At 36.7% G+C, this 18707-nt stretch overlaps 1 protein-coding gene across 1 annotated transcript in view; it reads left to right on the forward strand.

Moving 5' to 3' along the window:
* DIAPH2 (diaphanous-related formin 2) overlaps positions 1 to 18707 on the forward strand; it is a 550233-nt gene that overhangs the window by 367983 nt on the left and 163543 nt on the right. The window contains exon 18 of the mRNA XM_014541049.1: positions 12246 to 12370. Coding sequence (XP_014396535.1) covers positions 12246 to 12370 — 125 coding nt within the window. The remainder of the gene's footprint in view (positions 1 to 12245; positions 12371 to 18707) is intronic.

The following is an 18707-nucleotide window of genomic DNA, read 5'->3' on the forward strand; positions in this document are numbered from 1 at the left end:
CAGTTAGGAAGAAGACTTGGTTTACTATGAATGTCTCAAGTGGAGCCAATGGGAGAAAGGGACCAAAGAAGGATGAAGCCAACATTGTCTTGTAAAGGCTGAGCTACCCTAATTTCTTCCCTTCGAACCAGTGTTAGCGTGCCAATAATGTGCACTGTGAAGGAAAAACAATTGAGTGATATTTCTCCTCCTTCTTTGGAGGAAATTCTGGCAGATATTTTCTTGGTTATGTGCTTTAAACGCCTGCAGCTTTTTGATTAGTTGTACTTCTCCCACCTTTAAATGCAATTAGCTGTGTGGTTATTGGCAACATTTGTTTTAAGAGAAGTATAACAGTACACTTGAAAAAAAAACCCATGTCTTAATAGGAATATCCTCGGTACTGTGAAAGTTTAGAGTAACTAACAGAAAATCAGAATAAAGAGAAAAAATAGGAATAAGTTATAAGCATAGCTCAGAGGAAAATGACCTTAAACCAACATCTAGAAATGCTTGTACTTGAAATGAGTCAGAGATGCAGGAATTGTTACTTAGATTTATACAGACAGAAAACTACCTGTAGACTAAATTATATTATAGCAATGTAATGAAACAGTGTAACTATTCTGAAGTGGGATCTGTATGAAAATGCCTTCTTTTTTCATGTGTCCAACTCAGACCTCTCTTGTGAGCTCCGGATCCCTATATCCTCCTATTTGCAGTCTCAACTTGGATGTTTCATGTAATTGAAACATAGTAGGTCCAAAGCTAAGCTCTTGATCTTTCCCCACAAATCTCCCTTCTAAACATCTCCATTGCCATTGTTCATGCCAGAAACCCAGGAGTCATTCTTAACAATTTCCTCTTATATTTTCATCCACCCCAAGTCAAGGGCTACCTCTAAAATACATACCGCAGCTATCTTTGGTTCCCCTAATCCAAGCCACCTTCATCTCCTGGTCATAATAATTGTTTCCTAACTCTTCTCCCCTTTTCCATTCTTGACCCTCCCTTCCCACCATTTGCCATGTAGCTGCCAGAGTTATCTTTTTAAAAGTGTAAATTTCATCAATCTCATCTGCGTATAAGCCCATCAGTCTTTTCCCACTACTCTTAGGATGAAACCTAGACTCCTTATCTAAAAGGCATTGCCTATGACCCTCATCCCCTCTTTTAAGGCATTGTTTGGGCTATTAGGCAAAAATACTTACGGTATGTTAGATTTATGAGATGATAATGCCCAGATAAAGCCCTGCTTTTTTATGGATTGAATTCAGTGGTGAGGAACGTAGGTAATTATTGCAATTCCATCCTCGAATTACTTTAGTTTGCATTCCCAAATCTTTTATCTGTGGGTGTATAGTAATCCTGTTAACATCTATAGTCAGTTAATAAATAAGGAAAATATAACCATCAGGTTCTACACCATTCCAAGCATCTTTTATCTCTCTGGCCTGTAACCCTTTTACCAAGCAGAGGAACTGCTCAGCCAGGCAGCAGGAATGTGGATTGGTCTCCGATGACTCCAGCATTGTGACCTCAGCACTGACATCAATGCCATGACAACCAGCATTCAGTTTGGGTGAAAGCTGATGGTTTATGTATATATCTGTGGACTTCACACATTAGACTTGTTCTGGGAAAACCTGGTTAAGTACAGGAATAACTAAGACCAATCATATAGTCCCATTAAGTTTTGGAATACAGTTCATGGAAAATTTGTCCACAATCACAAAAGTCTCTCAAGAAGGTTTAACATTCCTTTAATATAACTTTATGACAACACTACCTCCCTGTATTTAATTCTTGCTGGGTAGCATGTGAAAGAAAGTATTCAAATTGTTTATCAAGTATATAAGCTTTCCACACCTTGTTAAGGATGTACTATGCCAGGAGTAAAGGCATGTTAATAAGGTTGCCAGTAAGTGATTGCTCAGATAAGTGAGTGCTTGTTCAAGAAGCAGGTCATTGTCTTGGTGTGAAATAAACTGTTAATTTCTCACATCTGGTTTTGAAGAACTTCGGCAAAGTTGTGTTTTTTCTCTTTGACTTAAAAAATATGAATGACCATAGCTGAAAACTGAACACACATATAAACATATACTCAAAATTCCAAATTTTACAAATGTGTAATTTCAGAGTAAGATTAAATTAAGATTTTGTCCTAGAAGTCTTAGTCAACAAATCTACCTTTTCCATAGCCCTTCTTTTTTTCATAATTGAGTTAATTTGTTTTTAAGGCTCCCTATTGTAATATTAACCAGCCTCCTTTCACAAGGTCCCTTTTTTCCACTAGTGTTCTAATTCCAAGGTGAAAGAAGAATGCATCACATAGATCTGACAAGTGAAGACATTAGTATAGGATTGTTTGTCATAAAGAAGTTATTTAGCATTTGAAGGTTCGTGCTAGCTTTTTTGTTGAGGATAATACCTGCCCCAGCCATTTACATAATCTTCAGGGGAGGACGATTTTATAAAGTCCAACCTCAAGTCAATGAAAATTTGACTTGACCCAGTTCAATGTGTGGCTGAGTGAGGGTTCTTTTATTGCAAGGAAAACAAATGAGCTTGAATAAAAGATTCTTCGTGATGAGAATAAAGTATTGTAACAAGCCTACCCAGCGTGGCTTTACAAGAGCTTCAGCTTGCATATGTACTTCCCAATCCTGGCCTTGAGCTAAGACTGTCAACAAGAGTAGGAGATTTCAGTTTGTTTTTTAGCCTTTGATTTAAAAATTCCCACATACTGTTTGCTGCAGGCAGAGTAGCAGTTGCAGGAGAGACAGCAGGTGAAAGAACTGCGGTTGTTCATGGGGGGCTGGCTGGCCACTGCTGGTAGTTCCCTAGTCAGGCTACAGAATTTTTTTTTTAGAGCAAATCCTTTTTCAGAGGATTCCAAACTTTGTCTTTCTCCTCTTTTACCCCAGCTATCTTTTGTGCCATACTCTCCATAGTTATTAGTAAGTGTTTGAAAAAGAAGGCTCCATTTCTTTATTTAAAAAAAAATGCTTTCAGAGTAAGGTTTTCAGGTTGAACACTTGTGCAATTGTGAACCTACACATTGCCATATGCTAGTGTAGCATTTATATCAGGGGTGGGGAATGTCAGGCCCACAGGCCACGTAAGGCCCTTCAAATCATTTGGTCTGGCCCTGCCAAGGCATCAGGGGTGAGTTAGTTAAATGTTTGACCAAATATAGCAGGCTCATTTTTAAGTTGATAATTTTCTATGGCCTGCAAATGTTATTATAAATATCCAAATGGCCCTTGGCAGAAAAATGGTCCCCACACCTGATTTGGAGTTAAACATTTCTATGGTTTATAAAGCACTTTTTCATGATTTCTGATGGAAATTCCTCTGCGCACAGCATCAGTTCAAGCCATGTTATAAACTGTCCCTATCCCCAAGGGCGCAAGTTAGAGGGGCAAGTGATGGTGCTTGTGAATACATATTGCAGATGTATATTTTTAAATTTTATTTAATAGCTCTTCTACTTAAATTGATTTCTTTTTAACAGGTTTTTTTTTCTTCCAAGAATGAGTCATTTTCTAACAGATTTTTCTTTTCATTCTAGAAATCTCTTATTTGGGTGCCATTTCCACTTATTTTTTTCAAAGGCCTAAGAAGTCCACAGTGATGAGCTGTTGCTATTGTTGTTATATAAACACATTTGCTTCATTTCCATGCACAGCATTCATATAGAATGAAACTATTAACTTATAAATGTACTTGAGAAAGAATACAACTGTGCCTGTTGTTCAGGCTGCTTGTAATGTCCTTGTCTTTTTATATATTCTTTCTGCATGAGTCCCTTTAATGCTCTGCGCCTCAGCTGATAGTAATTCTTCAACTAAATATATTCAGTTAAAGAAAATTACAGGGTACTTATAATCATGTTTGGGCCTATTCACATACAGACTTGCCAGAGTAGATTTCTACTTGGCCTTTCTTAGAGCAAAGATGTAGGAAGTGCTCGGTTACTTTGTCAATGGGTAAAATTAATAGAAATATTTAATTCAGAGAAAAAGAATCCTCAAGTTCCTGGAAAACCTTTTATATTTACATAAAATTACACACTCTGCACATGGTCTGGAAAATGTCATCAGAGTACTTTTTTTTTCTCTTGAATGCATAACAGTTCTCTTATATACTATGTAATTGAGGAATCTTTCCATTTAAAAATCTCGTGTGTGTGTGTGTGTGTGTGTGTGTGTGTGTGTGTGTGTTTATTGATTTTTAGAAAAAGAGGAAGGGAAGAGAGAAAAACGTCGATAGCTTGCCTCCCACATGCCCCCACCTGGATGGAGCCCAAACCTGGGCATGTGCCCTGACTGGGAATCAAACTGACAACCTCTTGGTGTATGGGACAATGTTCAACCAACTGAGCCACACCAGCAAGGCTAAAATATTTTTCTAATTCTTACCCGAGGATATGTTTTTATTGATTTTTAAAGAGAGAGGAAGGGAGAGGAAGGGAAGGAGGGAGGGGGAGAGAGAGAGAGAGAAAGAGACATTAATGTGAGAGAGAAACATGGATTGGTTGCTTCCTGTGTGTGCCAACGGGGATCAAACCCACAAGTGCATGGGACAATGCTCCAAGCACCGGACCCACCCAGCCAGGGCATACCTTATACTTTAACTTCATTAAAATTATGAATTAGAGCAAGTCTGTCATTTAAAATCTTTTGGATGAGGGTCAGGCCACTGTCATATATTTTCTTGAAACCAGGAAAAATCTAGAGTCAAACCTTGGTGTCATGTCTCCCATCTGGAAAAATTCGGTTTTTGGCCAAGTTGTTCATGGGGGGAGGGATTCTGGATTGTTGAACAAAACTTTGATTCTGGACCTGACAACCCTTTCATGCTCATACCTGTATGATCAGTCACACATCTATTGGGTGACAAAGGAGAGAATGCTCGAGTATGAGTCAGTTTACTGCTAAACCTCTCCTTGTTAACATTTCAGGAAGTTGTGCTGTGAAATTTTTTTTTTTTTTTTGCTTTTGGGAGTCTGGAACAGATTCATTCAATTTAAATTATTTCTAATGAGAAAAAATGATTCGGTTTTCAAACAAATTGCGTGTTAGCCTCCCGGAACGAATTAAGTTAGAGAACGGAGGTTCCCCTGTATATGTATATTTTGCCACTGAAATAGGTGGATGAATAAGATTTGTGGGGAAAGTTTCTCCCTACATATAGCTCAAGAGTATACTGAACTTAAAAGGTTATTTATGAAGTACAGGGAAGAAAGCTATAATAAAGAACCTGATAGCTATAATTTAATTTTTAGTGTTATAATTTAGATTCAGTAATTCAGTAGCAGATGTAAAAAATGAAATGAGAGAAAAAAATTAAAGTGCCACCAGAATGACTAATCAGTCATTGAAAATGCCTGTAGTGGGAATTTACTCAGATAGAAAATGTTTGCACTGTCATTAAATTCTCCCTAATTTATATTAGTGAACTAATAGAATGACAGGCACAGAAATATACCCTGAGGCTGATGCTATGTGTTGCTATGCAGGAGACAGCATTTTTAACCCGTCTGGTATTTAAATGTTCTTAAAACTCCATGTACCCTACATACCTCCCCCTCATAAAAATCAATTTCTCTCTCTCTCTCTCTTACATACACACACAAACACACACACAATCAAGAAATATTAGAGGTAATATAGGTCAGGACCTAATTAAATAGTTAACTAATCAACATTGACTCCCCACTCGTAAGATTGAATCAAATATATTCAAGGTAAATATTCAGGCATGTTAATTCTTTTGTAAATCTTAAACGAATCTGCTATCTTTTAGACAAGTCTAGAAAGCCAAGTAACTAACTTTTAAATGTCTCTATAGAAATACAGACTACAGGTTTTAAGTTCTAGAAATATTCTTTAAATATGGAACTTGCTAGTATCTCTAATAAATTGGCTGTTCATTATTATAATTGTCACTGGTTCCAAGACCTAAAATTCCATGTACCCTATAAAACCTACAAAGAGAACACAATCTAAGCTTAGTTCTCTTGATTAGAAAGGAGCCCAATATTAAATTAAATCAGGCCATAGAGGATAGCAAGTAGGGAATGACTGCTTGTTTGTTATTCCAGTGCATCTGAAGTGTTATTTAATTCTTCCTGGCACATGGACAGTATGGATTTGTCTATTGTAAAGTAAGGTATGGGGGAATAATTGCGAAATATGAAATGAATATTTATAGATTATCTATTATATACCAGGTATAACAATAGAAACTTTGTTCATCAAATCATATAACTGGAATGACTGCCGTTTAAGGAAGGTATTATTCTTTTCATTTTTCAAACCAGGAAATGACAACCCAGATTGGCTAAATGACTGGCTCAAGGTAACCCAGCTAGTAGTTGGTATGGCAGAAATTAGAATCTGTGGGGAACCATGAGACTTGATCGGAAAGTTTGTAAGGGAATGTCCTTCTTAAATCTTCAACCAAGTCTCATGCTTCCCCACAAGAATCAAGGTCAATATAAGTAATTTGCTTTTGTGCCAATGGGTACAGATTTTACTGTAACTGCCTAGCCTTCCAGGTATAAGAGATACTATCTTACATTTAAAATTTTCTGAGAAGACATCATGTGGCTCATATGGCACCCTTGCCTTAGAATAGTACATACCTCATAGAGTTTTTTTGAGGATTAAATGAATTAACATATAAAACTACTTAGCCCGGCCAATGTGGTTCAGTGGTTGAGCATTGACCCATGAACCATGAGGTCAGGGTTCAATTCCCGGTCAGGGCACATGCCTGGGTTGCAGGCTCAATGGATCCTCAGTAGGGGATGTGCTGGAGGAAACCTATCAATGATTCCCCCTCAACATTGATGTTTATATCTCTCCTCCCTTCCTCTCTCTGAAATCAATCAAAATATATTAAAACTCTTGAACAAATAGACATTGAAATCTGACCTTGATTTCTGACAAAGATACTGGGCACTCAGTAGTTAGTTAATACGTAAGAGCCTATGTAATAACTAACCCTACCCTCAGAGAACTAGTTGAAAGAACTGAGTGTTTGTAGCCTGGGAAGATTAAGATGATGCTAATGACTACTTTCCTGTAAAATAGGGAGTAGACTTAATCAGTGTGGCTACAAGGCAAAATGAGGTCTAATCTGATGGGTAAGAAAAATTCAATAGGGTGATATTGATTATAAGTGAACAAATTTTTTTTAGTTATAGCAACTGTCATTATTTTCATTATATAATTTTAGGATAGAGTGAATCCCCTGTTGATCTAGTTTCTGCACCACCTTGGGTTCACTGGGTACCCCTTCTGTGCCATTTCGCCTCTAAGTCTGGGCCACTTTTCTTACTCCCCAGCCAGAGCCGGAAGTTAACACCCCTTGAAAGAGACTTTCACCAATGAGAGAATAGGAAGTGGGGAGGAGCCAGCAGGTGCACTTCTCACCCCCTCTAACCAGCTCTTCCAAGTTGTAGTTGTTTCACTTTTCTTATTTGGAGACCAGAACTGACTGCATGGTTACTGTGTCCCAATGCAAAATGAAAATGAATGCAGGACCCTGTTTAATATATTATTGAGAATTTAAAAATGGTAACAACAAAGTATTAAACCAAATACAGAGCCCTTGTAAGGATGGGGGTGGGAGTGGGGGCTTTGCCACTGCACAGGTCATATGCCCATTAGTTTGGCCTTGAGGGAGACAACCTGGGATACTAAGCAACCAGCTGTGTTTTTTCTAAAGCTGTGGTGAGTTCAGTAACTTACCCTCTTGTTTTCTTCCCCTTTCCATCAGGCATGTTTCCCTCGGATTGCAACACACTCTCACCCCCAATAAGGTCTTAATGTTATGGGAGAAATGCGTGGATTGTCTTTCTCCATTGCTAGTGGGAATGGGGTTCTTGGGCTGCTACTGGAATAAGCATCTCCAGAGGCCCCCACAGGAGGATGAAATGAGGTAGAGAGCTTTATTTTCATGGAATTACATCTCTCAGTTTCTAGAATCCCCTTTCCCTTAATCCAGTCCTGGAAGAGGTGCAACTGGAGATTCAACAGAGCTAGAAGCAGAGCCAGTGTCCAAAGTTGCTGTTGCATGGTGGAGCGGCGTCCGGTGCAGCATTAGGCTAATTGCAGTCCATCAGCCCATTGTGTGGGGTCCACATGGCTGTGGGCCATGTGGGCAAATGTCAGGAGCATGAGACCCCAGCAAGCCAGGAGTCAAGTGTGAGCAAGAGGCAAGAAAACAAACTCCTTTGTTTAGGAGCTTAAGTATCTCAAATCTTCCTGTACTTGCAGTGGCCACACCTACTCTGGCCAATGTCCTGTTCCTACCTGTGACTGACAGACAAGTGCCTTCCCTATTGTCACTCAGACCTTACTGGGCCTGTCTATTCTCCCCTGTCAGTCCCCTCCCCCAGGATCTGCAGGGAACGGGCCTGGGGAATGTTAAACTGCAGCTTCCTGGCAAAGCTGCACAAGTCATGCCTATGCTATTTGGTGTTCCCTTTGCACCTTTCCAGTTAATTAATAACTAGGTTAGTTACAAAGGTATCATTAACATGCAAGCTGTGTCTTGGACTCTTTTCTAGGAGCTTGGTGTGCGGACTAAAACAAATTAATACTTTTTCTCCAACCTTCTAAATTCTTCTGGCTGGGTTAATAATCAAATTAACAGAGACAGATTAACAGGAGAAAATCAAATGTTTAAGACATGAGCCTGGGGAATTCACAGAGGCATGAAAATTCAAGGACAGTGAGGCAACATTGGATATATAAGGCATTTTGTACAAAGGAGAGGGGCTGGGGGTCTTAGATTTCAGAAGTGAGAATGGGAGATTTACAGGTAGTTGAGGATGAGCAGAACATACATGGCAGGAACATTCTTTCAAGGCAACCCAGAAGCAGGGAGACACAGGGCTACGTAGTTAACAGGTCCCTGTATGAAGTCCTCTTGTTTTTATTTTGTTTTGTTTTAGAGAGAGGAAGGGAGGAGGAGAGAAAGAGAGAGAGAAACATCCATGTGAGAGAGAAACATTAATCTATTGTCTCTCATATGTACCCCGACCAACTGGGATCAAACCCACAACCTGGTATGTGCCCTGACCAGGAATCAAACCTTCAACCCTTCGGTGTATAGAATGACGCTCAACCAACTGAGCCATACTGGCTAGGGCTGAAGCCCTCTTGTGTACCATACTTAATTCAAATTGGGCTAAAGCAACATCCTAAAGCAGCTTTTACTGTCTGAATCGCTTGGGCAGGAAAAAGGGGAGGGTGAAAGGTTATTTCTGAGTGTTGTTTCTTAATAAACAGTTTAAAATTAGTGTCCCAAAAAGGCAGCTTCTGGGTGGTAAAACTAGTTCCCTTCAATAGACTATGACAACATGTAACCTGAGTTTTTAGAAAACTGGAGAGGCTGGTCCAAATGCCCTTTAATGTCATTTCTACCTCTAAGATACCAAAATTCCACCAATTTAAGGTTATACATTTTCTATAATGATATTGCTGGCTTAATGCAGCCACAGATATGCATGTGGTGGGCTGAAATCCTTGGATTATTACAGCACCAGTATTTTATTCTTTTTTTCAACATAATATTAATAATTCATTAGAGGGAAAGAATAGCGCAGCCTAATAAAGAAAGGTATTTCTTATCTCTCTTTCTTGTAGCAGTTTCTCACTTTCATTTGTCTAAGCATCTCCTGCAACCCTGCCTACTCTACATAGCATTAGACAGATGTCAACTTTCTGCTTCCTTTCCATACTCACATCATAGTTGGTAGGGTAACTTTCAGTCATTGTGACTGTATCTAATCCCTGTGTGCACATTCAGTTGCAGAAATGGGCATAAATTTAAATCTGAACCAAAACGTGTTGAAATATGCATATTCATTCAACAAACATTTGTGGAGGACCGTGTATTAAATAAGTACTGAGGGAAAAGCAAAAAATTAGATATGGATCTTACCATTAAGTAGGTTCAGGTTTTCTAGCAGAGGCTGTGCTTATGTACACGAAACAGTAATTCCCATTCAAAGCAGAAGGTAACATGTGGAAGATCACTTAAACAAACAAAAATGCCTATAGATGCTGGAGTATGTGGACTAGAGCTCTGGAGGGATTTATAGAGGACTAAGGATTTGACATATGAAATTAAGGAAGACAGGTGTCTGGAAAGTAGTGTTTTATTCAGAATTTAACTTTAAGGTGAAAAGTAATTTCTCTGGATTAAAAATACTGTCTCATTATTTGGGATATCTAGACTTTTGTGTGCATAGCAATGTGCTCAGACTGTTTCTGTATGGAACAATCAAAAGATGGATCCTCCTCCTCCTCCTCCCCTTTTTGCTGCTAGGTTACTATTGCTTTTAGTAGGAGGATTACTATTGTGACCTCAGCCTGGCCTTTGGGCACATTTTGCTTATAGCAGAAAGTTATCATGAGTTTATTTCACCCATGCAATGTAAACGGCAAATGACTTGTCAATTTTATATCTTCAGTTTTTCAATAAAGCAAATGGGTTGGGAGAAACCTTTTGAGTGATTAGCAAGAATTAAGCAACAACAATTTTTAAAAAGTAAAGAAAAATAATTCAGTTTTTTAAAAAATTTTAAAAATATATTTTTATTGATTTCAGAGAGGATGGGAGAGGGAGAGAGAGATAGAAACATCAATGATGAGAGAGAATCATTGATCGACTGCCTCCTGCACCCCCCTACTGGGGATTGAGCCTGCAACCCAGGCATGTGCCCTTGACCTGAATCAAACCAGGGTACCCTTTAGTCCATAGGCCAACGCTGTATCCACTGAGCCAAACCAGATAGGGCAAAATAATTCAGTTTTAAAGTCAGAGAGAATGATTTCCTCCACAGAAAACTTATCCTTTAAATACAGCAAGCAATAATGGCTAAGCCATTAGCGAATTTTTGGCAAGACAAAACTCTTTTAGACTTCTTCAATAAAGAATAATTTTCAAGCTTTTCAGATCTAAACAAATGGAAATAACTTGGACAGAGCTCTTTGAACTGACAGATTAATAAGAAAAAAATTGTCTTTAGTATTGGTGCTTGATTTTTCAGGCTCTTGAACTTCCCTGTAAATTAAGTTAATTTCTTCTAATTGAGTCATAAAGGTATGCAGTCAGTGTGAGGATTTTGTATCAGGAGAGTTTGGCCAAAATTTGCCAGGGGGTTGATTTTTGTTGGTATCATTGAATTTTTCATTGTAATTTCAATACACTTCAGAGTGAGCTGAAATTTACCTAAAAAAGAATTTTAATATTATTCTATTTCTCTTTCATAGTTCTTTAATGAAAAGAACAGTGTTTCAGAGGTCTGAGTTTAAGAACCATTTCACAGGCTACCTACCAAATTCTTATACCTACCTTGTCTTTCCAATTAGAACCTTGCCAGATGCCATTGATATTGATAGAAACGTCTTTGTATATAATTGATCATCATGCAATAATAGAGTATCTATAAAATAACATTAGTTTAAAGAAAAGTCCCTCTGTGAAAAGAAGGTATCAGAGAGATCTGGAAAGTGTATTTTGGAACAGTTTGAATACAATACTTAAAATTATTGGTTGTCAACGAGGAGAGAGAAAATGTGCAAAGAATGTTAGGGGTAATTAACGCAACTGATGATAGAGTTTGAAGGCTTGCTGAAGATTTGTGGGTATGTATGCACATATGTGTTTGCTGGGTTTTGCTCTAAATTCTCCTTATGTAGCAACAGTTATTTTTCACATCTCTGTGGGTATGAAAAAATAATTTTTCACATTCTCTATGAGAATGGAACTTTTACCATAGATGTTAGTTTGTAAAAACTAGGCTATTCCAACCAAAGAAAAATAGTTGATCCTTTTGTATAATTTAACCTTAAATCATTTATATAGCCAAGACACATTAATAAAATAAGATCTCTTTGAACCTTAGTTTCTCTTTAATCTACAAATTAGATTTTAAAGAATGAAATATTAGGAATTCCACCAATAAATTTAAATAGAAATAGATTCATTTGAACCAATGACTGAATAAAATGGTGACATTCTCATATTAAACCTGACAATTTGGTGTATTATATTACACATTTTCTCTTATTTCATGGAGAGTGGAATTTTTATGAGCAGTATTTCAGAAAAATGTGAGTTGACTTCATGAAACTCTTTTCCATATTAAAAAAAAATACTTTAACTAATACTGTTTTCTTTTAATCTTTTTCTGGAATACCTGGCCAAATATTCTAAAGACTTTGCATATTTTTCTTCAGTTTCAGCTCAAATTCTCAAGAGCAACCTTGCAGCAATGGAACAACAGATTGTTAATCTGGAACGTGACATCAAGAAATTCCCCCAAACAGAAGATCAACATGATAAATTCGTGGAAAAGATGACTATATCCTTTATTTAAGTATTTTGTTAGTGTTTGTGTGTGTGTGTGTGTGTGTGTGTGTGTGTGTGTGTGTGTGTGATGATCTGGGGGGGCACTGGGAGAGCAGCACTGTTCATTTCCACGAGGTCACCTCTTTCTGCTGAGGATGCAATTGGGCTGCATTGCTAATGTCCTAGAGCGTGAACTTCCAGGCTATCTGTCTGTCTGTATATTTACTATTTGGTTCATTCTAAACTTGGTCTTATTCACACTGTCTGGATGAATTTGTGTATAGGCTGTTTTTATATTAGCAGCATAAATTTTAGTTCAGGATAGTTTGAGCCAGGTAGAGTAGCCAAGGGAACAATTATATAAGAAAACAGTGCCATTTCTCAAAGAAGAATTTCATTTGAAGGCCCACAACATATGCAAGGTAAGTCTTATGAGGCTTGATTAGACCTAAAACAAAACAAAGAATCTCCTTATGTAACCATTTGCTTAAAGGAAATGATCAACGGAGAAAATTTGTTTGGTCAGACCTTTTTTTGTTTCTTTGTTATGTGTGCAGGATTTTTCAAGGGCAACCAGAGAATGACTAATATCAGTAGACTAAAAGGATTGTGAAGGATCAAATGGATACATGGATAGATGAATAGATGAATTGATCAGTAGATTATATATTTAAATAAATTGTAGTAGCTATCCATGTAATTTTAAGCTTTCCTGATAAGTGGTTTTCAACTTCCATTTTACATATGTTATACTCATATAAATTACAGAAATATATGAACGGAAAACTTGAGAAATAGCATTTAGCTTGAATTGTTGAATGTTAAATCTGGTGTCTAAAGATAAACTACATTAGAGCTGTTTGTCTTCCTATTTTGGTTTTCGAAAGTTAAAGCCATATCCTCCTCCTCTGGGTTTAAGTAAATATCTTGAACTGCAGATTGATTCACTATTTTATATCTCGAGAGGGAATAAATACTGTAAATTCTTTATCTGATAATAAGTAAATTCCTTCAACAACTATATGGCAGTTACCTTGTTTCAAGGTTAAATCTCTTGCCTTTCCTTCTCTGATAAGCATTCTTTCCTGCCCAATATGTAAGTTACGGTACTGAACATGAATTACTTGAGAATGGCCATCAGATTTACATGAAAAACAATTTTTTTTTCATTCTCAGTTTTTTGGTTTGTGGATTAATACCGTGTTTTGTGTGGTCCTTTAGTGATGCTGAGTACGTTCATAAATAGGAATATTGTAAACATGTTTGTGAGTGACGAGGCAGGAAATCCTCAAAAATAACCTTGGATTATATAACTGCCCACATTGCAATACTTAATGTGCAGATTTAAATTTATTGCTGATTGGATTATTTCTTCAATATGTTAATATTGTCCTGTGGCTGAATACACCACCTACATTTTTCAACTTTTGAGTTTGGTTCTTGCATCATATATTTCAATTTAATTCCTGATCCCCCTGTTTTCAACATTTTCTTCCACAGTTGGCTTGTGGCCACATAACAGCTTGCACCATTGAGGAGTCTTTGTTGCTCGTTTAGAAAAAGAAAAGTAATTTCAAACCCTCATGAACTTGGCCTGGACTCTTTATTTTATTTCTCTCTTTATGCAGATAATTAAGCACTTTAAAATGAAAATCCAGAGCCTTCTGTATCTCTGTGTTACAGATGAATAGTTATTCTTCATTTAGGGGGCACTAGAGTGTGACTATTTGTCTACAAGGGGATTGAAAACTATATTAAAATGTATGGGGCTGTAACTTTGCATATCATATTTAAAATAACAAATAAAATATACAGCAATTTATTATAGAGAAAAAGTTAGAATATTGAATTGAGCTGGTTAAAAACTCCAAATTAATGAATTACAATGATAGAACTATTACTCAAATAATTTGTTCTTCCCTAGGAAGACTATGGTCTATCATTGAAACTTTTGAACTTCTAGAAAATGACAAACAAAATGCATAATCATCATATGTATATATGTTGTATAAATTCTGCTGCATACTTAATATTTTCTACTGTTCTGGCAGATTCAAAAGAGGATATTTTATGGTGGGATATTTGACTCTGTTTTAAAATTAGAACCATGATTCTAGTTCAAGTAAAGGATACGTTGTACTGAATGATCTTTCCATTGTTTCTATCCACTGCCAATAAATTGTGTGGCTTCAGGTCACTGGCCCTTTAAATTGAAAAACTACAAGCACAAGTATGGGAGTAGCTTCCTTTAAAAGTAACCTTACCTACTTAAGCAGTAATCTCTTTATAAGCACTGTGAGTTCAAAAACTGAATAACACTGCCACGCCTGTGGGCTTTTAGAAAAGCTATAGTTAGCAGCAATGGCATGAGGGCCAGAGAACATATAGATTGAATATACAAATTGAATCTTCACCAAATCTCCAGATAGGGCTAAGTCCCATAGCCTGCTATGTTCACCCTTACTCTTTCAATAATATTGATCAAACACTTATAGTGTGCTAGGCATTGCCAGGCCATGAAAATACAACATTGCACATTACAGGAAACTTGACCTCTAGCTGTTGACAGTCTTACATGTCCACACTTCTCTGTCTTGCTGTCCCCAGGGCTGAGATCATGTCTGGTGTGTTAATATCTGTGTGCCCCTCATACTGTGCAGCACGTAGTCATATGTAGACACTAAGTAAGTATGTGTTGAATCACAGAATATTATAGCTAGAGACCATGGAGATCATCTTGTCCAAACTCTTACTTTTACTTAGGATTTTAAAAGGGATATTGTTAAATAGAAGTTGTTTGTGCTTATAGTTATACATTTTTTCTTCATATAAATCTCAGGAACTTAAGTAACATTGAGTCACTTTTTTAGAGCATGCATGTAAATTGTAATCAGTTTTAGAAGGGATAATCTCACCTTTACAAAGTAAATGTCAAAAAATTGAACAAAAATTACAAAAGAATGAAACCTCTCCTCTGAATGGAGCAACCCAGCCTATTTCCTGTCTCCAGAAGAATAACCAGTGGCTTTAGAAGGAAGCTCATCAGCTCTGTCTCCCTTGCTCTACCCAAAGTTGGTTGCTTGTTCCTAATGTGGGGGAAGAAGAAATTGTACTCTACCCCTCTAGGTTCCCCCAGCTGGTCTAATAAATAAATTGACATGAGATAGATTAACAAGAGAAAAATAACCAAATTTAATTTTATATGTACATATGGGAACCCTATGTATGTGAGAGATTTAGAGACCGAAAGAGTAATGAAGCATATATGGCATCTTGAGCCAAGGAATGAGGAACATGCCTTTCCAGAGCTTCAGAGGGGAGGAATGCCATTCATAGAATGATAATAAGAACAGGTGTTTAGTAATTAGAAGTTTGCTGCCTGGCTGGTATGGTTCAGAGGTTGGTGTCCACCTATGAACCAGATTCCTGGTAAGGACACATGCCCTAGTTATGGGCTTGATCCCCAGTGGGAGGGGGCATGCAGGAGGCAGCTGATCCAGGATTATCTCTCATCATTGATGTTTTTTATCTCTTTCTCCCTTCCTCTCTGAAATCAATTAAAATATATACTTTAAAAAAGAAGTCTTATGTATGTCATAAAAACTTATCTCTGGTGATTATTCTTATTGCACACCCCCAATTTAAATTTTTTAAGGAAGAAGGCAAAGTTTCCCTTGAGCCACAGGGTCTCGATTGACTTTAGCTTAAAATAATCCACATGCCAAAGTGGTACATGTTGCGGAGGCCTGTTCTGAGCCCCTTAATGATTAAAAAAAATATATATATGGAAAGAGTAAAATAAGCAAAACTAATTGTATAAGACTACAAAACATGAAGAAATGGGGAAAATTCTCTTATACCTCATTATAGGATCAAGGGGGATGGTCTATCATGAATATAATAGCCCTATATATTGAAATGCTAATTGTTCAAACATCTTGATAAAATTTGTGAGGAAATTATTGATGTTTCTCTAATTTTTTTAAAGTCAAAATGCTTAGTATTCATGCTGATATGCTCATCATAATAGTATTGGAAGTTTTAGCTCTACTGCTTGTATGGTGGATTGAAATAGAATCTATATTCTTTTTAGTAAGTTATAAAAATGATAATATTCACTCTCATTTATTGAATATTTATACTGTATATCACACATTGCCTAATTTTATATACTTGAGTTTTAAAAAATATTTCTGTTTATTATTTTCCATGTCTGATAATAAAATTGACCACAGTTGTTTCTGAGTCATTGTTGTGAGCTCAAGTTGGGTCAGTATAATTTCAACAACTCAGTTATTTGCCATAGTCCCTTTGTTTTTCATTCACTAATTTCTAGGGTTATCTCATTTTATTTTTTTTTAAATAAACTTTTTAAAAATATATTTTAATTGATTTCAGAGAGGAAGGAAGAGGAGAAAGAGATAGAAACATCAAATATGAGAATCATCCATCAGCTGTCTCCTGTATGCCCCCTACTGGTGATCGAGCCTGAAACCTGGGCATGTGCCCTGACCGGAATCAAACCATGATCTGGTTTATAAGTCAATGCTCAACCACTGGGCCATACCGGCCGGGCTCTTTTTATTTGTTAAGTTACCAGGAATTACGTAGCGTGTGCTAGTGTTTAGCACAGATGGCAAATATTGGTAGGGTGAGGTTCAGAATCACATCTAGTTTCAGTTTTAAAAAATAACCCATGCTTAAGAGACCTGAGAGGGAGCACTGTGAATGGACTATTTGCCTTGACAGTATATGTGGATTTCAATTTTTACAGGTTTTGTCTTCTTGAGAGGTTTTCTTTTCTTCTAAATCAAAGCATAACTTTTACTTATTGCTCTTTCCTCTTTCTGACTGGAGAGGCCATTGTTAAAGGAGAGCTTCTTGGACTTTTAAATATTTGTCCTGATCTATTCTTCACATCCTCTACTGTCGAAAAAGCACATTAAACACAATGTTGACCTTACTGCTTATATCCTGTTGACAAATTTCTTACCACATTTACTCACACAGATTTTGTCAATGGCAGGGCTGCCTATTGCACCAATCAGCTTAGCTTTTTGATTGACTGCTGGCTAAATCATTTCACCAACTGGAGGACAGGGAGTGACTGAGCAGCAGGGGCACCATTAACACATTGACAAGAAGAGCTGACAGAACTCTAATGACATTAGCACCCTGTCAACTAATATCAACACCTGGGATTTACTCATAGTAGGAGGGAGAGTCATTTGAAGTGGTTAAAAATCTACTTACTGAGTAAGCACATTGTCCTTACCAGATAATTCAAAACAGATCAGGGGGTCTGCCGTGCTCTGTAATTATGTTAATTTCCCCACTATTATTTATTAAGAGAATAATTTCTAAAAAGATGAAAAAATTCACATATTATTCAACCAGAGTAACATTAATCACCTTTGAGAGCATGGCAGTAATAGATTTTAGTGAAATGATGAGCCATACTTTGTAATGTAAATGCCATATAAAATTGACCCAAAAAAAGAAGCCTCAAGAACAAAGCCTTCTTTTATATGAAAATAGTAAGTCAGGTTATTTTCTAGTTCTTTAAGAAAAATGGAGAGCTGTAGGCTACATTGGAAGGAAGTTCACTGGCCCTGACTCTCGAGTTTTCTTACCATCAATTGCCTGCTGATGTCAAATAAAAAAATCGGGAAGTTCAAAGCAAAACTTTTGTAAATGAGACTGCTCATGGAGAGAGGGTTCAGGATTTAAAAAAACAAATCAAAAACTTAAAAAAGTACATGGTCAGTAATGGAGATAATGCATACATTGAAAAGCAAAATGTTCTAGAAAACCACATGGATAAAATAGTGCTCTTTTAAAAATGATTCTTCACATTCTTTAAAATATACACTCTTCATAATGGTATTAGGAGAATTTTTAGTTCAATTACTTGTGCACTGATTTGAAATAGAAGGTATAATCAATTATAATAATAATATAAAAGTAAAATGATAATAAAATAGTATTAATAACAACCGTTTAGTGAATGTCATGTGCCAGTCACACTGCTAGGAATATATATGTCCATATATATATACATATATATAGCCTCTTTTCCTATCTCCGTAAATTGGATAACTTTTTCTTTTTGAATGGCTTGTAAGTTAATTATATGTATTATACACACTATACACACACACATACAGGGTTGGGCAAAAGTAAGTTTATAGTTGTAAGTACACGAAATGCAGAGTTTATTCGTGTATTATTATTTATTAGTTATTGTATTATTTTCCATATGAAAAGCTGTAAACCTACTTTTGACCCATCCAGTATCCAGTATATAAATGTATGTGTGCGTGTGTGTGTGTGTATGTGTACATATATAT

This window comes from Myotis brandtii, unplaced genomic scaffold, assembly GCF_000412655.1.
Source record: "Myotis brandtii unplaced genomic scaffold, ASM41265v1 scaffold259, whole genome shotgun sequence".
NCBI classification, from domain to species: domain Eukaryota; kingdom Metazoa; phylum Chordata; class Mammalia; order Chiroptera; family Vespertilionidae; genus Myotis; species Myotis brandtii.